Below are 16945 nucleotides of genomic sequence, written 5' to 3'. Positions count from 1 at the left end.
ACTTGGTGGGCGCAGCACTGGCCCAGTGGCGGCCTGGGGCTTGAGCGAGAAGCAAGGCCGCCGGGCACCTTGGCACACGCGCCTGTCCTTCTCTCCCCGCAGAACTACGCTGCCATGAAGCTGGTGAAGCCCTTCAGCTGAATCCGGGCCACCACGGGGTGAGCGAGGGGCGAGAGCAGGCCCTGCCCGGCCCCTCGCGGCTCCATGAGACCGCTGCGCGGAAGGGAAGCCGCCCCCTCCCCGCCCTGCAGATGCTGCTCGGCAACGCTGCAACGCCGACTTCTCTCCGACGCCGCCTTCTCTGCTTCGGCCACCAAAGAGGACAGTCTGCCCCCTCCGGACCGTGGGGCTCTGCTGCGGGTCCCACCCAAGTGCCTGCCGAGGGAGGCCGGCCCAGCGGGACCGCCACATCCCGGTCTCCTCCGCGCATTTCGTGCCTCAGCGCCACGGGGGTTTGCGCCTTCCCCGGGGGTGGGGGGGCATCTCCAGACCCGGCCTTTCCCGGTGTGTGTGCTCCAGCTTGCCCGGCCTCCGGGGCGGCTCTCCTCATCCGGGCGCTGCAAAGCCTTCCAGTAGTGCAAGCCGCCCGCAGTCCTGGCCCTCCAGGGCCCTCCAGCGTCACCTGCTGGCTGGGGGGCAGCTTATCACTTCAGGAGCCGGCCCCTCCCAGCACGCCTGCTCTGGATGGCCATTCTCTGCTGCGTGCTGGGGGGCAGGGCCCTGAGCCCCTCGGGCGGATGCCTCTCCCTTTCTGGAAGGGCGCGGAGGGCCTCGGCCCGTCCATTGGTGGGGACCGCCGGAGGGCTCCCGCAAAGCCTCGTCGAGGGGAAGGGGGAGCCCGCGGGGCAGTCCGGAGCTGGCCCAGGCACACTGCGACGCCCGCTGCCGCATTGCCAGAGGGTGCCCCCAGTTCCATGGGCCAAGCAAACAGAAGCCCTCCTTAGAGCAGACCCACTGCAAGGCATGGGGCGAAGGTTAGCCTTGCCTGGGCCCCGCGTTTCAGCAGCATGAGAGCCTTTGTCTTGCCTTTGCCCCGGTGCAGCCGAAGGGGCTGGACAGGGGCACGTGGGGGCGTTAGCGGGGGCGCTTCCTGACTGAAGGGCTCCGAAGAGGCGAACCGACTGGCTCCTTGCAGCTGTTCCGACCGTTCTGCCTCCATATGCATTTTGTGGAAGGAAATGCTGGAGGAAGCGGTGGGAAAGCACAGGGTGGCCAAGGGGTGGGAGAGGGCAGCTCCTGGGCTCCTCGTGAAATTCTGCGGATGGCAGCGGAAGCCCGCAGACGGTCCCCCCACGTCTCCCTGGTCCCCCCTGCTGTCCAGACCCCCATTTCCGGCCTCGTGGCTTGCTGCCGATCTGCTTTTGTATGGTTTCCAAACCAAACCCGGGACTCCACTGTTCCCCTGGCTCACGAGCTGCAATCCGTCGCGAGGAGCTTTCCTGGTGAACTCCCCGTGTCTTCCCGCCCGTCCCTCACGGGATTGAGACCCAGGCACCACGCGGAGGAGCTCCTGTCCTGCTTCTCTGTTATGTAGCCTCTCACTGGCGCTGTGCTGCCCCGGCGCTGTGCAAATGCGCACGAATGAAAACATTTTCTTTCGTGCCGCAAATAAAACCACTTTTTCCCTGTTCGAAAAAGAAAAAGGGGAAAGAAAAGGTAAAGTCGCTGCCCAAGAAGCGTGAGTGCGGGATGTGGCATGCCCAATTCATGCGCCGGGCGGAAGAGCTGGCAGAAAGAATGAGCATGAATGGGCTGAAGGGCTTTTGGTCAAGGAAGCCGCTGCTTTCAAAACAAATTCTCGCAAGCCTTTGCCACAGCCTCTGCCTCTCATGGGCTGCCTCAAGCTGGAGATGACGGGAGGGCCAACGGCAGCGACTGCCTCCTCCGGCAGGGCAAGAGAGCAAGCCCTTCGGGTGGTGCCTGCCGGATCGGGCAGCAGCCCCTCGCGGGCCCAGAGCCGAGGAGCCTCGGGCTGGTCTGCTTCTTGACGCAGATGCAGTTCCACACCCGCTCAACTGAGATTTCCCGGCACAATCACAGTGCGCTGGTGACGGGCGCAGTCCGGCGTGTGTTCAGGCGGGAGGAGCCCTGCAGGGCCCAGCCGGCGTGAAAGGTGGCCGTGGCTGGAGGGCCTCGCGGGCTGTCTGTCTGCTGCACGTGCCACGGGTCGTGCCCTTACGGAGCAGCACCCGGTCGAGCGCAGCCGCTAACGGGGATCGCGCGGAGCGGAGCAGGGCCCCCTGTGCTGCCAGTGGCCAAGCCGGTGGCCCGCGAGAGCCCTGAGCAGCCCGCCAGCCCTTGGCCCTTGGCCGCCACCCCCGCTTTCCCAGCCAGGGCGCTCCGGGCTGCCTGGCGGCATCGGGCGGCTCCGCCCCGAGGAAGCCAAGCCCCACACGCCACGGAGGGCGTCCGCAGCCCCGATCGCGGCTGTGGCTGAGACAAACCAGAAGCCGGGCATAAAACGGCTGGAGAGCCGCCCTGGAGCACGCACTCTGGGAGGAGGGTGGCTGGGAGGCTTTGGCGTCACCTGTACCTGCCTTCGAAGCAATATAGCCATCGCGCTACGGCTCCCAATGAAATGCTATTAAACCTGCATGCGGCTGGTGTTTTATTTTCCAGAGCCCGGGTCTGGGGGGGGGGGGGGGGGGCTTTCACGCTCCCGCGTCCTGCCTCCCCCACACCATGTGGAGGCCAAACGCATCTGATTCCACTTGCACGGGCAGCAAGAGGAGGCGTTTCCTCCAGGTCGCCAGGTTGCTGCTGTGTCCTACACGGTGTGAAGAGGGGGGGCCCGGGCGGGACAGGACGAGGCGCTGGGCCATGGAGCGCCGTGCTGAGCCCACGAGGGTCCCTGGCTCTCCAGCAGGGCAGGCGGGGGGGCCGTGCCTGGCCAGGGTGGCAGAGGGCCGGCCTGCACGTCGGCAGGGCCTGGCCTCTGGGCCGGGCAGGGCGTCTGTCCAGGCCTGTGCTCCTCGAACGGTGGCCCCTGAAGCCCCGGGCGTTCCCGGGAGCAGCACGGCCGTGGCACCCTCTGCGCCCTTCACTCTGGGCACCTGGCGCTCCTGGGCAGTGCTCGCGTGATGCAGGGGCCAGCAGAAGCCCCCGGGGACACCCCCACCCCATAGCTCCTGTTTCAGAATAATTCCTGGAGGTGTAATGGTGCTAGTCACGCACCATCTTGCGTTTATTATAACGGCAGCTCTGCTGAGCCGGTCTGACGAGCGCCACTGCGGCAGATTCGTGGCCACTTGTTAAGGAGGGAATGCCATTCATGGTAGGCTGGACGGATGCCTGTGAACTTGCCGAAGGCCCCCTACTCCCTCCCCCCACTGTGATTTGGGGTTTTGAGGCGAGAGGAAGTTGCATTTTGCTGCCCCGCCTGATAGCCGCCGAGGGCTCCCCGTGGCCACCGCGACCGGGGCAGTGATGCCTCCGCTGAGCGGGGCGCCGTGAGCCGGAAGGCTGTGCTTGGTGCTCCCCAGACCTCGCTGCCGACGTCACCGGTTGCCCCACGCGTCGGGGTCCGGCGTGGCCGGGAAAGGTGCTCTGCTTTCCCCGTGCCGTGCATCGCTTTGTGAACGGAACGGGAGTTCTGCTTGGATGCTGCTGGAAGAGAGGAAGCAATCGCCCGGATTGGGCACCCTCTCGGGCGCAGCTGCATCACTGCCTCCCCTACGTGGGGCCACGGGAGAAGCGCCCCTGCCCACCCCCCTTCGCCGGTGGACACCCCCTGCCAGGGCGAGTCGTTCAGGGGAACCGGATGCGGTCGTTTCTCGTGCTTTATTTATTTATGCTCGGGTGGGGTGCGGCAGGCCAGTAATGGCAAAGGTTGCCCCCAGTGGCCCACCCCGGCCGGGCCTGCCCGAGCCACCCCAGTTCGCGTTGGAATGCACCCCGGAATGTGCATGAGGGGCTCCCAAGAGGCAGCAGTTACAGGACTGGAAGAGACGCCGGCTGGGCCTGCGCTCAGGGGCGGGGCTGGAGGGGCCTCTAGAGGTGGCGTGGACCAGCCCCACCACCTCCACCATGGCGGGCAGTTCCAGACGGTGGCCCCCTGCGTCAGCTGCTGGGACCCTCCCACCGCCGCCCAGCTTTGGTCTCATTCCTGGGCATGTTCAACAGGGAGACCCCCAGCGGAACCGGGCAGGCAGCGGGCAGCAGGAGGGGCCCCTGGGATTCTCATTGGTGGCGTGGAATTGCTGTGCTTTGGCACCTCAGGCGGGACAGAGACCCCGCCGGGAGTGCAGGAACGAGGTGGAGCTTCAGCCGGACATCCGTCTGTGCAGCCCCGCACGGTCTGTTTCGGGTGTCGAGTCCTTTCCGGCCGTGGCCCGGATTCCTTTCTGGACACGATCTTGGGGTGGGGCAAAAGGGATGGGTCAAAATACCGGCATACTTTCTGCAAGCGGTCACTGAGGGATAAGAAGGGGCTGGCAAGCCTTTAGGATGGGCTAGAGGGAAAACATGCCGAAGCGGGGACCTGATGCTTGGCGGCTGGGGGAGAGGGGAGGCGTGGGAAGGGCGCGTGGCCATCTTGGGGATGCAGGAGGGCCAGTCTGGGAACTCGGCTGGCCAGGTCCGGCTCCCAGCTCTGAGGTTCCACCCACTGGTGGGTTGTGCCCAGCAGGAGTTCCTCGACAGCCATGCTTTGAACCCCCTGCGCATCACCTGGCCTTCGAGGTGGAGGGGCCTGGGGTGGACCCCCTGCCTCCGGAAGAGGTGTGTTGATGCACTGCCCCGGGTCCCATCAGTCATGTTGAGCGGTCTTGGCTCGGCCGTCCTGCCCCGGGGGTCCCCAGCAGCTCTGCAGCACGAAGGGGCCGACGGCCAGGAGCCGGGAGACCGGCTTTCCCGCTTCTGACGGCCGAGTCCTAGCTGCTTGCTCTCTTACCTAGAGCCTGGCTCCGGCGCCTCGTGTTTGTGCTGGTATGAGATGTACCTTCTTCTGCCAAGACTGCCCTTGCGCTGTTTATGTCGGAGGAGGAGGTGAGTCTGGGATCAACTGCACAGCACAGCACCCCCCTCCCCACCCCGAATAAGGGGTAGATAGGCCAACAATCTGGCTAAGGAGAATTTGCTCGAAATCCCCCAATTTCACATGTGGCTGGACTCCGTGAGGGGTGTGCGTGCGTGGGAAGGCAAGCGAGCGCGGGCACATCAGCGCCAGGCCTGCAGTGTTCTTCTGTGCACATAAAAGTTAATTACAGAATGTTCCACTGCTTAAAAAGGTTTGTGATGCTTGTTTTTATATTATTTCCTTGGTCTTTAACTCTGTGTCATGTATAATTGAAGGGTGGAATTATGAAGTGTGCGGGCTGCCCTTGGGGGAGGCCTTAACAACATACCTTTGTGCTTTGCGCTGGTGTCGGCTCGGCCTGGCCAGCCGGAGGGCGGTGGGGATTAGGCGCTGGCCGGCTGCCACACCACAGGCGGACTGAACTCTCGTAACCCCCGGTAGCTCGCTCCTTGGACGTGGTGTGTCTGAGTTAAAAATAAAACTCCGGATAGATTCTGCAGGGTTTCTAGCGGCATTAATTGTGGGCCACAAGGCACGCCACGGCTCGGCGCGGGCGCATTTTCACCATGGGGGTGTGGGGTGTGAGAGGCCGTGGGTGCCGCCAGGCCTGGGCTCCCTGCCCCCCCGCCCCCTACCTGGCGGGTTTGCTGCCTTTGCTCCCTGCAAAGGGGTTGGGGGCGGGCTCCCCCCCCCCCCCCGTTAGCCGATGCCGGACAGAAATGCCCCGTGAAGCTTCTGTGGGGCCTCTGGACAGATGGGGGTTGGGCATCCACAGCAGCCCATGGATGCAATTCAGGCAGGGGCTTCCAATCTGCTGCAGCCAGCAAGGGTCTCCTTGCCGGGAAGACCCTCTCCCTCCCCCCCCACCCGTCGAGCCGCCTCTGCCCTGCGGCTGGGGAAGGAGCCCAGCTCAGGCAGGGCACCCGCTGAGTGTGCAGGGGCTCTCGGGCCAGCCAAGCGCCTCTCTGGAGGACCCTGGGGGCCAGAGAGCCAGGGCGGCCTGTCGTCTAGCTCCGCGGCCATCTCTACTCCCCCCGGCCGCGAGTGGCACAGAGAAGCCCCCTGCATCGGTCCCAAGCCGCCCTCCAGGCAGCTTCACGGATGAGCCCGGTTTGAGTGTCATGACGGAGGAGGAAAATTTCTCCCCCCCCAAAACTGTCCCCCCATGCATTACTTTATGCACCTCGGTCCTGCCTCCCCGACCGGCCCTTTTCCCAACCGGAGCAGCCCCTCTTGCTGTACAGAGGCCTCTCCCCCGAGCTGCCTGCCCTCCGCGCTCGGCCACTGCCAGTCCGAAGCCCACGGCTGCATCCCTGGGGTCGCTTGCCCAGCACACGTCGCTCACACTCGCTTACGCTGAGCTGCCTTTGCCCCGGCTCGGCTCGCTGCCTGGCGGGGGCCAAGCACGGGGAGGGAGGCCGGTGGGCGCCAGAGAGGCAGCGCCGGATCTGTGCTTTGCACCTGCCTTCGGGGCAGCCCCAGGTGGAGCATTTACAGAAATCCAGGTGGGCGCAAGAACGGCAAGGGTCGCCGTGGCCAGTCAGGCATCCCCGAGGGCGGGCAGCCGGGTGCCGGCGGTTCAGCCAAGCGCCCTGGCGTCCGGGCTCAGGGCGGAAGCCAGCAGGACACCCACCGCACGCGCCTGCACCTCGGGGGAGGGGGGTCACCCCATCCAGCACAGGCTGCGCCCCATCCCTTGGCTCGCCCTCCACCTGGCTAGGGCCATCTGTGTCTGCATGGGTGGGCCAGGTTCCATGGGCAGGCCCAGCTTGTCCCGGTGGACCCAGAGCTCCCAGCAGGCTGAAGCCCCCCCAGCACAACCAGGCCCAACCTGACTCTGCCCTGGCCAGCTCACAAAGGCATCCCTCCCCTGTCCTGGGAACCCATCTCCCGACGCACTCAGCCAGCAGCCTGTGGGACGGGGCACCTCCACAGGGCCGTGCAACCCCGGCTGCCTGCAGCAAGCCCCCCACCCTGGCCCCCAGGTCTTGTCGGCCGCTGGACGGAAGGCGCTGCTGGGAGAGGCTGAGCCCCCCTCCACGGCTTCATCCCCCCACAGCTCTGGGAGGCGGGCCAGGTCGGTGTGCGCCCCGTGGCCGAGCCCCGGGCAGCTCCGGCTTGGCTGCTCCCTGACCTGGGTTTCAGCCTGGAGGGCTCCTGCAGGGCCGTCCGGGTGATCAGAAACGGGGCGAAGTGCAGACATCCCGCACCCCGTTATCACAGCCTCCCCCATGCAGTGCAGGCGTGACCCCCTCCGTTCGCCTTCTGTCCCGTGCAACCGCGATGGCCGTCCCGACCCCCAAGCGGCCCCCTCCTCTGAGGGAGAGCTTGGCGGTGCTGCCGTGAAGCGTGGCCCGGGCCGCTCTGCAGGCGCCCTTCGGCAAGCGCGCGGGCCTCTCCCTCCCCTCACCCGGGGAGGGCTTCCCCCTTGTGCCCCCCACCAGAGGGGCGCCCCCTTTGGTGCCGGCCCTTCAGCAGCAGCCTCCCGCTGGGGCCCGTCCTGAAGCCAAGCCCTCAGAGCTGCTGCAGCGACACCGCTGCGCCCGCGACGCTCCTTTGCCACGGCTGCGGCTCCGCCGTGTGGTGCAGTCCACCCGCCCGCAGCGTGAGCACGGGCCACCCGGCCGCAGATGCCCTCCAGGCCGTGCTGAGACACGTCGCGGTCCGTTTTAAATCCAGAGGCGGCCAGTTCCCCACATGTCCTGCCCCTCCGCCAGGTGCAGCCCCCTTTTCTGGTGACACATTTCCACCTTTGGCCGGCAGAATTGCACCACAGCTGCTCCTCCTGTGCTTGCGGGAAGGGGGGGGGGGGGGGGAGCGTGCCGCAGACTGTGGGTGCTCCTGCGCTGGAAGCGGCTCGTTTGAGCTCATTCTCCCAGTTTAGCTGGATTTTGACTGGGTAGAATGGAATGCAGGGCAGGCAAGCCATAAAGAAAACAGGGTGGGAGAAACCTAGCAATGCTGAGATGCCTATTATCTCTCAATTCTGTTGTCGGTTTACAGTTTCTTAAAAAAAAACCCAGACACAAAACCTGCCCTTGGTAGGCCAAGGCAGAACCTGGCCAGGTGCGCTGGGAGGAGAATGGGTCGACCTCGGACCGGATGGATTGTCCGGGTTCTGCAGTGCTGGCCAGACTTAACAGAGTGCGGGCAGATTAACGCCCGTGGATTAGCGGTGAGGCAGAACCTTTCTGCTCTGGGATGGCGGCTGTCCAATGGTTGACGGAAGGGACTGCTCAGCCCCATCCAGAAATGTCGCTCCAGCTCTTTGTCTCTGTCCTTCCTCACATGCTCCACGAACGTGAGCTTTCGGCATGGCCACGGAGTAGAAGGAGCAGCTTGACCACAGGCCTCGCAACGTGGTCGGAGAGAGGGCGTGCGGGACGGGCCGAGTGATTTCACACACGCTCTGTGCCGAAGCCCGAAGCCCGAAGCCCGGCCCTGCCTAAATTAGAAAGACAGAAGCAGCGCAAGTTCGTTGGGGCTTTGCTAATTTGTAGGCTGTAATTTGCCATTTCTCAAGAGGAGGTATTTATTTTATGAGGTCTGGAACCAAACTGACAACAAACCACAAATGAGGGGCGCGCGCACACACACACACACACACACACACACGAGAGGAAGGGGAGAGGGACGCATGGAAGTGGGAAATAAGTCATTCCATTTATGAGGGGAGGGATGGGAGGTCCTTGCCAAACGAGGGCTGCTAGCGCCGGGGCTTGGCAGCAGGAGAGACACCGGAAGATGTCCGCATGTTCCCATTCTTCATTAACATGCTCAGGATGCTGCATTGCCTCTCAGGGGAAGCTGTTTGCCCTCCCAGTTTTGCAATTCTCAACCTCTCCTGTCAGTCCCCAAAGCCACTTATTTTCAGACTAATCCCTCCATTTTCATGGGTAATCCACTGTCGGCCTAACCGCCTTGCCTTTTGTTCAGCAGGCTGTTCTTTCCAGCCTGTTTTTGTTGGGGAAGGATCAAACCTCCTTTAGAAATGTGATATGAAAGGGATGCGTAAGAGATGCATTTCAGTTTGTTTTTAGTCAAGCTTTTTCCAGTTCACACCTTCCTGAGGAAACAAAGATTCAGATGCAATCTATGGCTGAAGTCAGTACATTTCCGAGGTGACACTGTTACACACAGGCCAAAACTGTTGTGCTTGACAGTGTATGTTCATTTGAAAAATGTGCATGAAATGACACAGCTTTTGAAAATGCACTTTTAAAAAATCAAGGGGAGTAGAGAAACAAAATTTCGAAGATGTGAACAACTGTTGGATGTGCACAATCCAACAACGTTTGGATTGTGCACATAAAAATAAGCAGAGATTTTTCTGCAAAAAGCAAAAAAGAGAGCTTGCAATAATATGGACTCAGGTTGAATGGAGCTTTGTGATGGAATTTGGTGAACTTCAGAAACACCTCTAGATATGCAGAGCTGAGCGAAAATAGCCTGCAAAAATTCTCTACCGAATTTGTGGGAAGCAAACAGGAGGATGAAGGAAGAAATAGGTGAGAAAGGTAGATGGGAAGGGTGAGGGGATGAGTCCATGTTTCAACATTTTAAACATTAAATGAAGATACAGCCAACATTAAACTAAGATACAACCAACATTAAACTAAGTTTAAACATTAAACTAAGATAGAGCCAACTGGGGCCAGAGCTGGGTCCAGACATTTTGAGAGAGCACTTTCTCTGTGCTCAGTGGGAAAGTGTCAAAAAGACCGTCCGAGTTCCCCCATTCTTTGGTGAGAACAAAAAGGCAGAAGTAGCAGCCCTGCAGGAACAGTGGTGCCCCCTGCGGCCCCAGGGCAGGAACGCCACCATGCATCAGCACCACGCTTGGGCCTCTCTGGAAGAGGCATCTCAGCCTTTTGGGTGGCAGCAAGAGGCCAAGCGAGGGCCGGAAAGCCACCCAGTCGCTGTGGGTCAGAGGAACCGGCGCTGACCGACGGGGCGCAGCCACCTGCAGAACCCTCGCCTCGCCTCCGGGCCCGTGGATTCCCGCTCCAGGTCTGCACTCACCCGGAGCTGCTCCCGGGTCCCAGAGACACGACATGACCCTTTTCCATGCAGAGCACAGGGGCTGCTGGGCATCTTCAGCCTTCTTCTCTTTGTCCAAAACGAACACATTGTGAAACAGTTCTCATGGTGCCACCAAGAGGAGACACGGAAGCACAGTGAGTCGGAAGGGGCCTCCCTGGCCGCCTAGTCCGACCTCCGGCTCCAGCTGGCTCTGGTCATGCAATTCCCAACAGGGGGCTGCCCCGTCTTTCCTTGAAGGCCCTCACAACCTCCTGTGGAAGCCTCTTCGATACCCCAGGGGTCTGAATCATCTGGCAGTATTTCCTGACGTCCAGCCTGGTTCCTTGAGCTTTGCCCCATTGGATCATGTCCTTCCCTCCACCACAGGGGAGGACAGGTCAGGACCCTCTACCTTGTAACACCTCATGTACCTGTAAGTCGCTATAAGATCCCCTCGGAGTCTCCTCTTCTCCAAGCTGCAAAATCACAATCTCATCTCATATGGCAGCCCCCACAATTTGGTTACCGAACTTGTGACCCCGCTCTGACCTGGTACTAACCTTGCTATGTCCCTCTTATAATGTAGAGCCCAGAATTGGACACGGTGCTCCAGTTGTGGGCACAGCGGAGTCCTATTGAGTGGTACTAACGCCTCCTTAGATCTGGAAGCCATGCTTCTGACGATGCGACCAAGGGTGGCGCTCGCCCTCTTGACCACCGCATCACCCGCTGGCTCATGTTCAGCCTGCAGGCGACCAGCACCCCGAGGTCCCTTTCACAAGTGCTGCTCTCCAATCACTGGTCCCCATCCTGTACCTGTGGCACCCATTCCTGTTTCCCAAGTGCAAGACCCGGCACTTGTCCACACTGAACGCCACCCTGTTGCCCCCGGCTCACGCCCACTGCCTGTCCAGGTGCTCTTGATCCAGACAGCCTGCTTCTCCGTTGTGGCCACCGCCCCTCTCTGGTGTCGCCTGCGCCTCCTCCACCTCTTTGGTAAAAAACTAGCAAACAGGCACGCTTGTTCTTTGCTTCCATGTTTGCTGGAATGACATTTTTCTCCAAAACCGGGTGCACTGAAGGGCGCAAGATGCTGCACAGCAACTGGAGGGCGGTCAGCCTAAGGCGCGTGAGCTGGGACTGGCAAAAGGACCACCGGAATACTGCCCGACCCACTCCCATCGCCGTGGGGGCGGAATGCACTCTGCTTCTTGGCACGGACACGCTCACGGGAGGACGTGCTGGCCGGGCTGTGGGGCTCCGTGCATGCCCAGCCCCGTCCACTGCGTGGCCTCCCCAGACAGCCGGTGGCCCTGGATGTTGGACGGGCCTCCTGCGAGAGGCCAGGCACAGCCCAAGGAAGAGAGGGCTCGGCCTCGGGATCCACGGGTGTGTCACAGGCCAGACAAAGGCATCAGCGGCAACTTTCTGCTGGACGGTCCCAAGGAGTGGTTTTGCATGCGTGAACCCAGTCACTGCAGACACCCTGGCCGAGTGCTTTCCCTCTCTCCCCGCTTGCCCAGCTTCTTGCTATGTATAGATTAAAACCCTAATCAAAGAATGTGAAGACCTGTTAATTGTTTCCATCCAGCACACGCCTGCAGAATAAGAACCGGGCTGGCCATTCCATCGGTGGCCCGGGGCGCTTGCTTTGGCCCGCCGGCCGGCTGAGCCATCCAAGACGGGGATGTGCCTCCTTGACACGTCAGGGAAAGTTCCGTTCCGCTGCGGGAGCCCCGTAATGAGCTGTGGATGAAAGGCAGAGGAGAAGCCCCCTCCCGTCTTCCCCGCAACCGGAGGACAGAGCGAGCCAGACTTTCCTTCCTTAAAGGGACACAGAGCACCCAACCGCCGGCTCACGGCTCCTGGGAGCTGGGCTGACCAGGCCAGGCCGCTACTGTGTGCGGGGCTGGCAGGGGAGGAGGCCGAGGCTGAGGCCGGGAGGGAGAGCGGCCAGGCCTACGCTTCACGCACCCCATCCGGCAGGGCGACCTGCGCAGCCGCAGCCCCCTCCTTGCGGCTGTGCGTTGGGGGCCCGGAGGAGGCGCTTTGCGCACCTGCGTGCTTCTCTCCCTCTGGGTCTAGGCACATGGCTCCTCATTCAAAGGAGCCCAGGAAAAAGACCCCCTGCATGGAAGCGGGGTCAGGGAAAGTCTTCCAGAATCGATAAGCTGGTTGTAGGGCTGCATTCAACAGCCAAAACAGGCCCGTGCAAACCAGCAGGACGTTCTCTGACAAGGATCCCACCGGCGTGGACAGCGGGGAAGAGCAGCGTGCCCAGGGGGCTGTAGACGATCGCACGGAGGCCCGAGTGGTGCTCCCATCCCTATCGGCCCCACACCAGCTCTCCTGCCACAGGCCAGCGCAGGGACCGCTCCGAAGACCCCCGGTCGTCTCAGTCTCCTGCCGCTCTTCGTGCCGAGTCCCAGTCCCGGCTCGTGCACGACCTCCGTCCTGTGGACTGACGGGGAAGAGGCGATGGTTGTCAGGAGTGCAGACAGGGCCACCTGCTGGACCCCGGGGGCCCTTCCTTACCATCCAAAAGCCAGGGCTCTCTGGGCGATGCATGCCGTTCGTAAGCACAGGAGCAAATTTCTTTCCGGTATATGACATTTTAAAAGAAAAAAGTAGTGGCTAAAACTTTACTTGAAAAATGCAAACTGGATGCGCTGAAGCCTCTGGGATAGGTGCCCATCAGGCATTCAAACGTCTTCTGTCTTCCCAGGTGTGAGTGTGCGGGCAGGACCGCTTTTCCTGGGAAGACGACACCCGTTCCCGGAACTGCATCCCCCGTTGGAAAGGGGGCGCACGTGCTTCAGCGTGCTTTCAATGGCGCTTTTAGAAACCCCGCGATTTCGCGCTGTGGGGAAAAGGCACGTCCTGGAAAAGAGGCAGAGGCATGAGCACGTTCCCCACCTGGAGGAGCTCAAAAAAGCGGGGATAATGGAAACCGGAGCGAGCCAGAAAGAGCTTTCCAGACGGCCTCAGCAAGCCTGGAAGCAGCTGATCTCCCCTCCTTCCCGTCTCCCACACAAAGGGTCGCTCCCCTTCTGCCTCTGGCTTAGCACCCACTCGGGGAGCTGCTCCGTTGCTCGCGCTGTGCATGCCGGCCCTGTTCCGGCAGGCCCTGTTCCGGCAGGCTTCCGGCTTGTTTCTTCGCTCGCCGCCTCGGGCAAGGCACCGGAGGGGCGCTGAAATCCCCCGGGACCGCCCTGCACTAAGGCACGTGTGGCCTGCTCCCGCTCGTAAGCCACCGTCCCCGGCCCCACAGCGGTCCGGGGCCAGCGTTTGGCCAGGAAGCTGGGAGTGGGCTCCCGGCGCCCGGCGTTCCGCAGCGGCTGGGTGCCTCGTCTGCCGCTGCCCCTCGGACAAATCTCCGAGGCCGGTTTGGTGGCATGGGGCAGACCCAGGGAGGATGCGGCCCCTCTGGATTAGGCAGATGGAAGTTGGCCGGCCCTGCTCTGTAGGCCGGCCTGGGAAAGGAGGGCCTCTTCCGCAGGGTCCCGCTTCTGCACGAAGACGGCGGAGTCCCCTAGAATGAGAAGGTGCATGGGGCCCCTGGGGTCCGTACCGTTTGGGGACTTTGGGGGCTCTTGGGACCCCCTGGGCTGGGCATGGTGAGGCCCCCGTGCTGAGAATCCTCTTGGGCAGCCTCTGTTCACCTCGGATCCCCCGTGCGGCTGCACTGCGAAGGCAGTGGGCCCGTGACGGCTTGGGAAGCGGCCAGCTCTCAGCCCCGGTTCCACCCCGCCTCTTGTCTGCACCCCTTGGGAAAGTGGATCCCGGGGGTGGAGCGGGAGAGTTGTGCCGGGGCCGGCTGCGCCCCCCGGCGTGTGGGCACCGGCTTTGCTGCAGAGGCCGAGGCGCCTGACCCAAGCCCCGGCCTTCGAGGGTGCCCTGGCGAGCCGGGCGTCTCGCGTTCAGTGAGCCTGGCTGGGGGCACACCGGGCGGAAAGGCGAAGCCCCCTGGGGGCCGGCTCGCAGGGCCTCGGACGGCCACGGTGGCGCAGGGGCCTGCAGAAAGCCAGGTGCCCGCCGTGGGGTTTTAAAGCCTGATTTATTGGGGAGCTGTGGGCTGCAGCCGAGAGCGATATTGTTTCCAGGTTCTTAGGCATGGCTCGTAACTTTTTATGGGCTGTACCTTCACGGTATTGTTCGGCCTTCCTGCCTGTTCTGTGTTTAAGGAGCAAAGCCATTTCAGTCCAACTAATCCAGGTCTGGGCCACTTCTGCTGCTGCCCGCCCCTCCCCCCCCGCCCCCGCCCGACGTGTCCATGGTGGAGGCGGGGGCACGGCTAAGAGCCGGGGGATCCATGACTCATGGGGAGGACACATTGGGGTGACCGGCCCTCCCAGCTAGCCCGTACTCCTTGAATTCCTCCAGGTGCACTGCAGAAGCGACGGACTCCAGTTCCCATCAGTCCCAGAGAACGTGGCTAAGGGTATCCTCCACGTAGCATCTCCGGCATGATCCAGCCACCAGGAAAGGGTGTGCCCCGGTGGCAGGCCCGATCCGTTTGGGAGCGGGCAGCAGGGCAGCACAGGCCGCGGGGAAGGCCCTTCGGGAGCGCCTGGCCTCCGGCGGGCCGCGGGCGTGGGGTGCTGCCCTCCGGAAGAGGCCCGGTCACCCGTTGTGCCCAGGGGTCTCCGGGGGCCAGCAGTCCTTCCGGGCCGATGGGCAGAATCCACACAAGTCGCAGGCTTGACGCCTTCCTTGGTACGCCTGGTGCCCGGAAGGATCGACTGCCCGGGATGGCGGCCAATCAGCCCAACCATGACCTCCCTCTCCAACCTGAGATTCGGCCAGGCTGGCTGGGAATGATGGGAGTCGCAGTCCAACGCACCTGGGGGGCCCCAGGACAGGGAAGGCCGCCCCAGGCTCAGGGGAGGTCTGCGGGCAGATGTCTTCCTTGATCATTTTGTGTCACGGATCCTGCCGAGAGCGGGGTGGCGTGGCGGGAAGAGCGAGCCACGGAGCTCCCTGGATGACCGGGCCACCGCAAACCGGCCTCACAGGGTTGTTGTTGTGAGGATCAAATGGAGCTGTGTAAGCCGCCCTGGGTTCCTTGCAGGTGGAAACGCGGTGGGATTCGAGGCAAGGGTAGCAACGGCAGCAGCAAAAGCAAACAACCGGGCTGCGTGGCGAACCGTCCTGCAAAGTCTGCCTTCCCGCTTGGAAAGCTGGCCAGACAACCCACTCCTCCAAAAGGGGGTTGAAGGGGGGGCGGCGCCTTTTCTGCGTGTTCCCAGCATTCGGCAAGCCCTCAAGGAGGCATCTGCGCAGCTCTGCGCTTAAGGAGCCCCGTTCTGGGCACGGGGGGGGGGCGGCCCGGCCCCCCCTGCGTCCCGGAGCCCGTGAAGGTGCCCTCAGCTGGCCTTTCCCGTTCCGGCCATGCGGCCTCTGCCCCCACCTGCGTGACTCAGCCCCCTGAGTCGGCTCGGGAGGTGCGGCCCCAGTGAGCGCTGCCCTGGGGGGGGACGCCCCGCTTCCCCTTCCTTCCCAGGCCAAGGGTGGCCAACCCGGGTGGGCACCGGGCCGAGACTGGGCTGCGCCTCCCGGAGAGGCATCCCCAGCTGGGGGGGAGGTGCTGAGGTGGGGCCTGAGCACGGCGGTGCCTGCGGACGGCCTTGTGGAGGGCTCACCCGGGGGGTCACGCGTCCCGTGACCATGGGCGGGCCGGAGGCGAGAAAGGCAGGGCCACCGGCTCGTCCCCCCGCTTTTGCCTTCTCAAATGGGGCAGAACCGCAAGGACTGGGAAGTGCTGGGCTGGCCCCACGGGAGTGATGGGGTGGCGATCCGGGGAACCCCTGAACACAGCCAAGCCGAGCGGTTCCCTCCCTGGGCCGGAGCGCAAGCGCAGCCCCTCACTTGCCCGAGCCATGGGGACGGCCCCAAGCCACCAGGTTTCTGGGCACACGAAGCGGAAACGGCCGCCAACGTGGCTCCCGTTCCTCTCGGGAACTAACAAGATGCGAAACGGCCAACAATTCGCTGCCCTCCCGTGGCACCCCAGAGCTGCCGCCCAGGGTGAGAGGACAAGCCCTCCCTTCATGGGACCCCTGCCCCTGCACCCATCCCTCGTCCCAGCCGGTGGACGGAGGGCCTCTTCCCCCGAGCCGCGTGGCTCCGGCTAGGAGTCGGGGCCGTGGGGTGAGGGGGCTGCCGTTGCCCGTGCTGCTTAGAAAGGGTGCGCCAATTTTAAGATCCCACTCCTCCTCTCGAGCATCGTGTGCATCGCAGCATTTTCCGTGCGTGCGGTGGGCAGCTTTCCGCTGCCCGGCTCGGGGTGCCGCCCGCCCTACCCGGAGAGCAGCCGCGGTGGGGCCAGTCGTGCCGCCCTCTGCGCCCCGGCACCTTTGCGCCTTGGCGGGAGGGCCGAGCAAGCCGAGCCGCTGTTTCCCGGCTCTTTGGAGGCCCGCGTGCATGGCCCCTCTCCCTCGGCCCCTGGGCCCGGGCCGGATGCGCGCGTGCGGCCCGCTCGGCCCCATCTGCTCGCTCTCTTTTCCACGGCTTCTCTGCCCTTGCATGACCCTCATTAATAGAGGCAGAAAAGCCGTCTGTCTGTGGACGGGTCGCTTCTCGCTTTTCCTCCCCTCCAGCCCTTCCCCTTCCATTCTTGGGCTCGTAATATTTTATGAGTCGAGTGATTCTGAGAGACTAATTGCAGGATGCCCTTGTTATTTCCATGTTGTGCTCCATAGCCAGCCGGGGGTAGACAAACTGCGCTTGTCCCGTCGCCGCCTCGGTCGCCGTGCAGCGGCATTTCCCCCGTGTGGCACTTCCGTTCGCATCGGCCGCCCTGGGGTGCTTGGGCAGGTCCCCCGAGGCTGGCGGGCTGCAGAGAGGCCCCCCGACTGGCCGGCCGGCTTTTGCGGAGAGAGAGCGCGACGGGGGCCCCGGTGAGCG

The 16945-nt window shown here is 63.3% G+C and overlaps 1 protein-coding gene across 6 annotated transcripts in view; it reads left to right on the top strand.

Annotated features, from left to right (window-relative positions):
• Positions 1-2593, top strand: part of DYSF (dysferlin) — a 111619-nt gene extending 109026 nt beyond the window's left edge. For all 6 annotated transcript variants that reach the window (XM_044428698.1, XM_044428696.1, XM_044428695.1 and 3 more), the window contains one exon: positions 103-2593. In XM_044428698.1, the coding sequence (XP_044284633.1) occupies positions 103-141 (39 nt within the window). In that variant the 3' untranslated portion in view covers positions 142-2593. The remainder of the gene's footprint in view (positions 1-102) is intronic.
• The last annotated feature ends 14352 nt before the right edge of the window (positions 2594-16945 follow it).

The sequence above is a fragment of the Varanus komodoensis genome, unplaced genomic scaffold (genome assembly GCF_004798865.1).
Source record: "Varanus komodoensis strain SLA01 unplaced genomic scaffold, ASM479886v1 scaffold2, whole genome shotgun sequence".
NCBI classification, from domain to species: Eukaryota; Metazoa; Chordata; class Lepidosauria; order Squamata; family Varanidae; genus Varanus; species Varanus komodoensis.
This window is presented reverse-complemented; position numbering and strand designations above follow the sequence as displayed.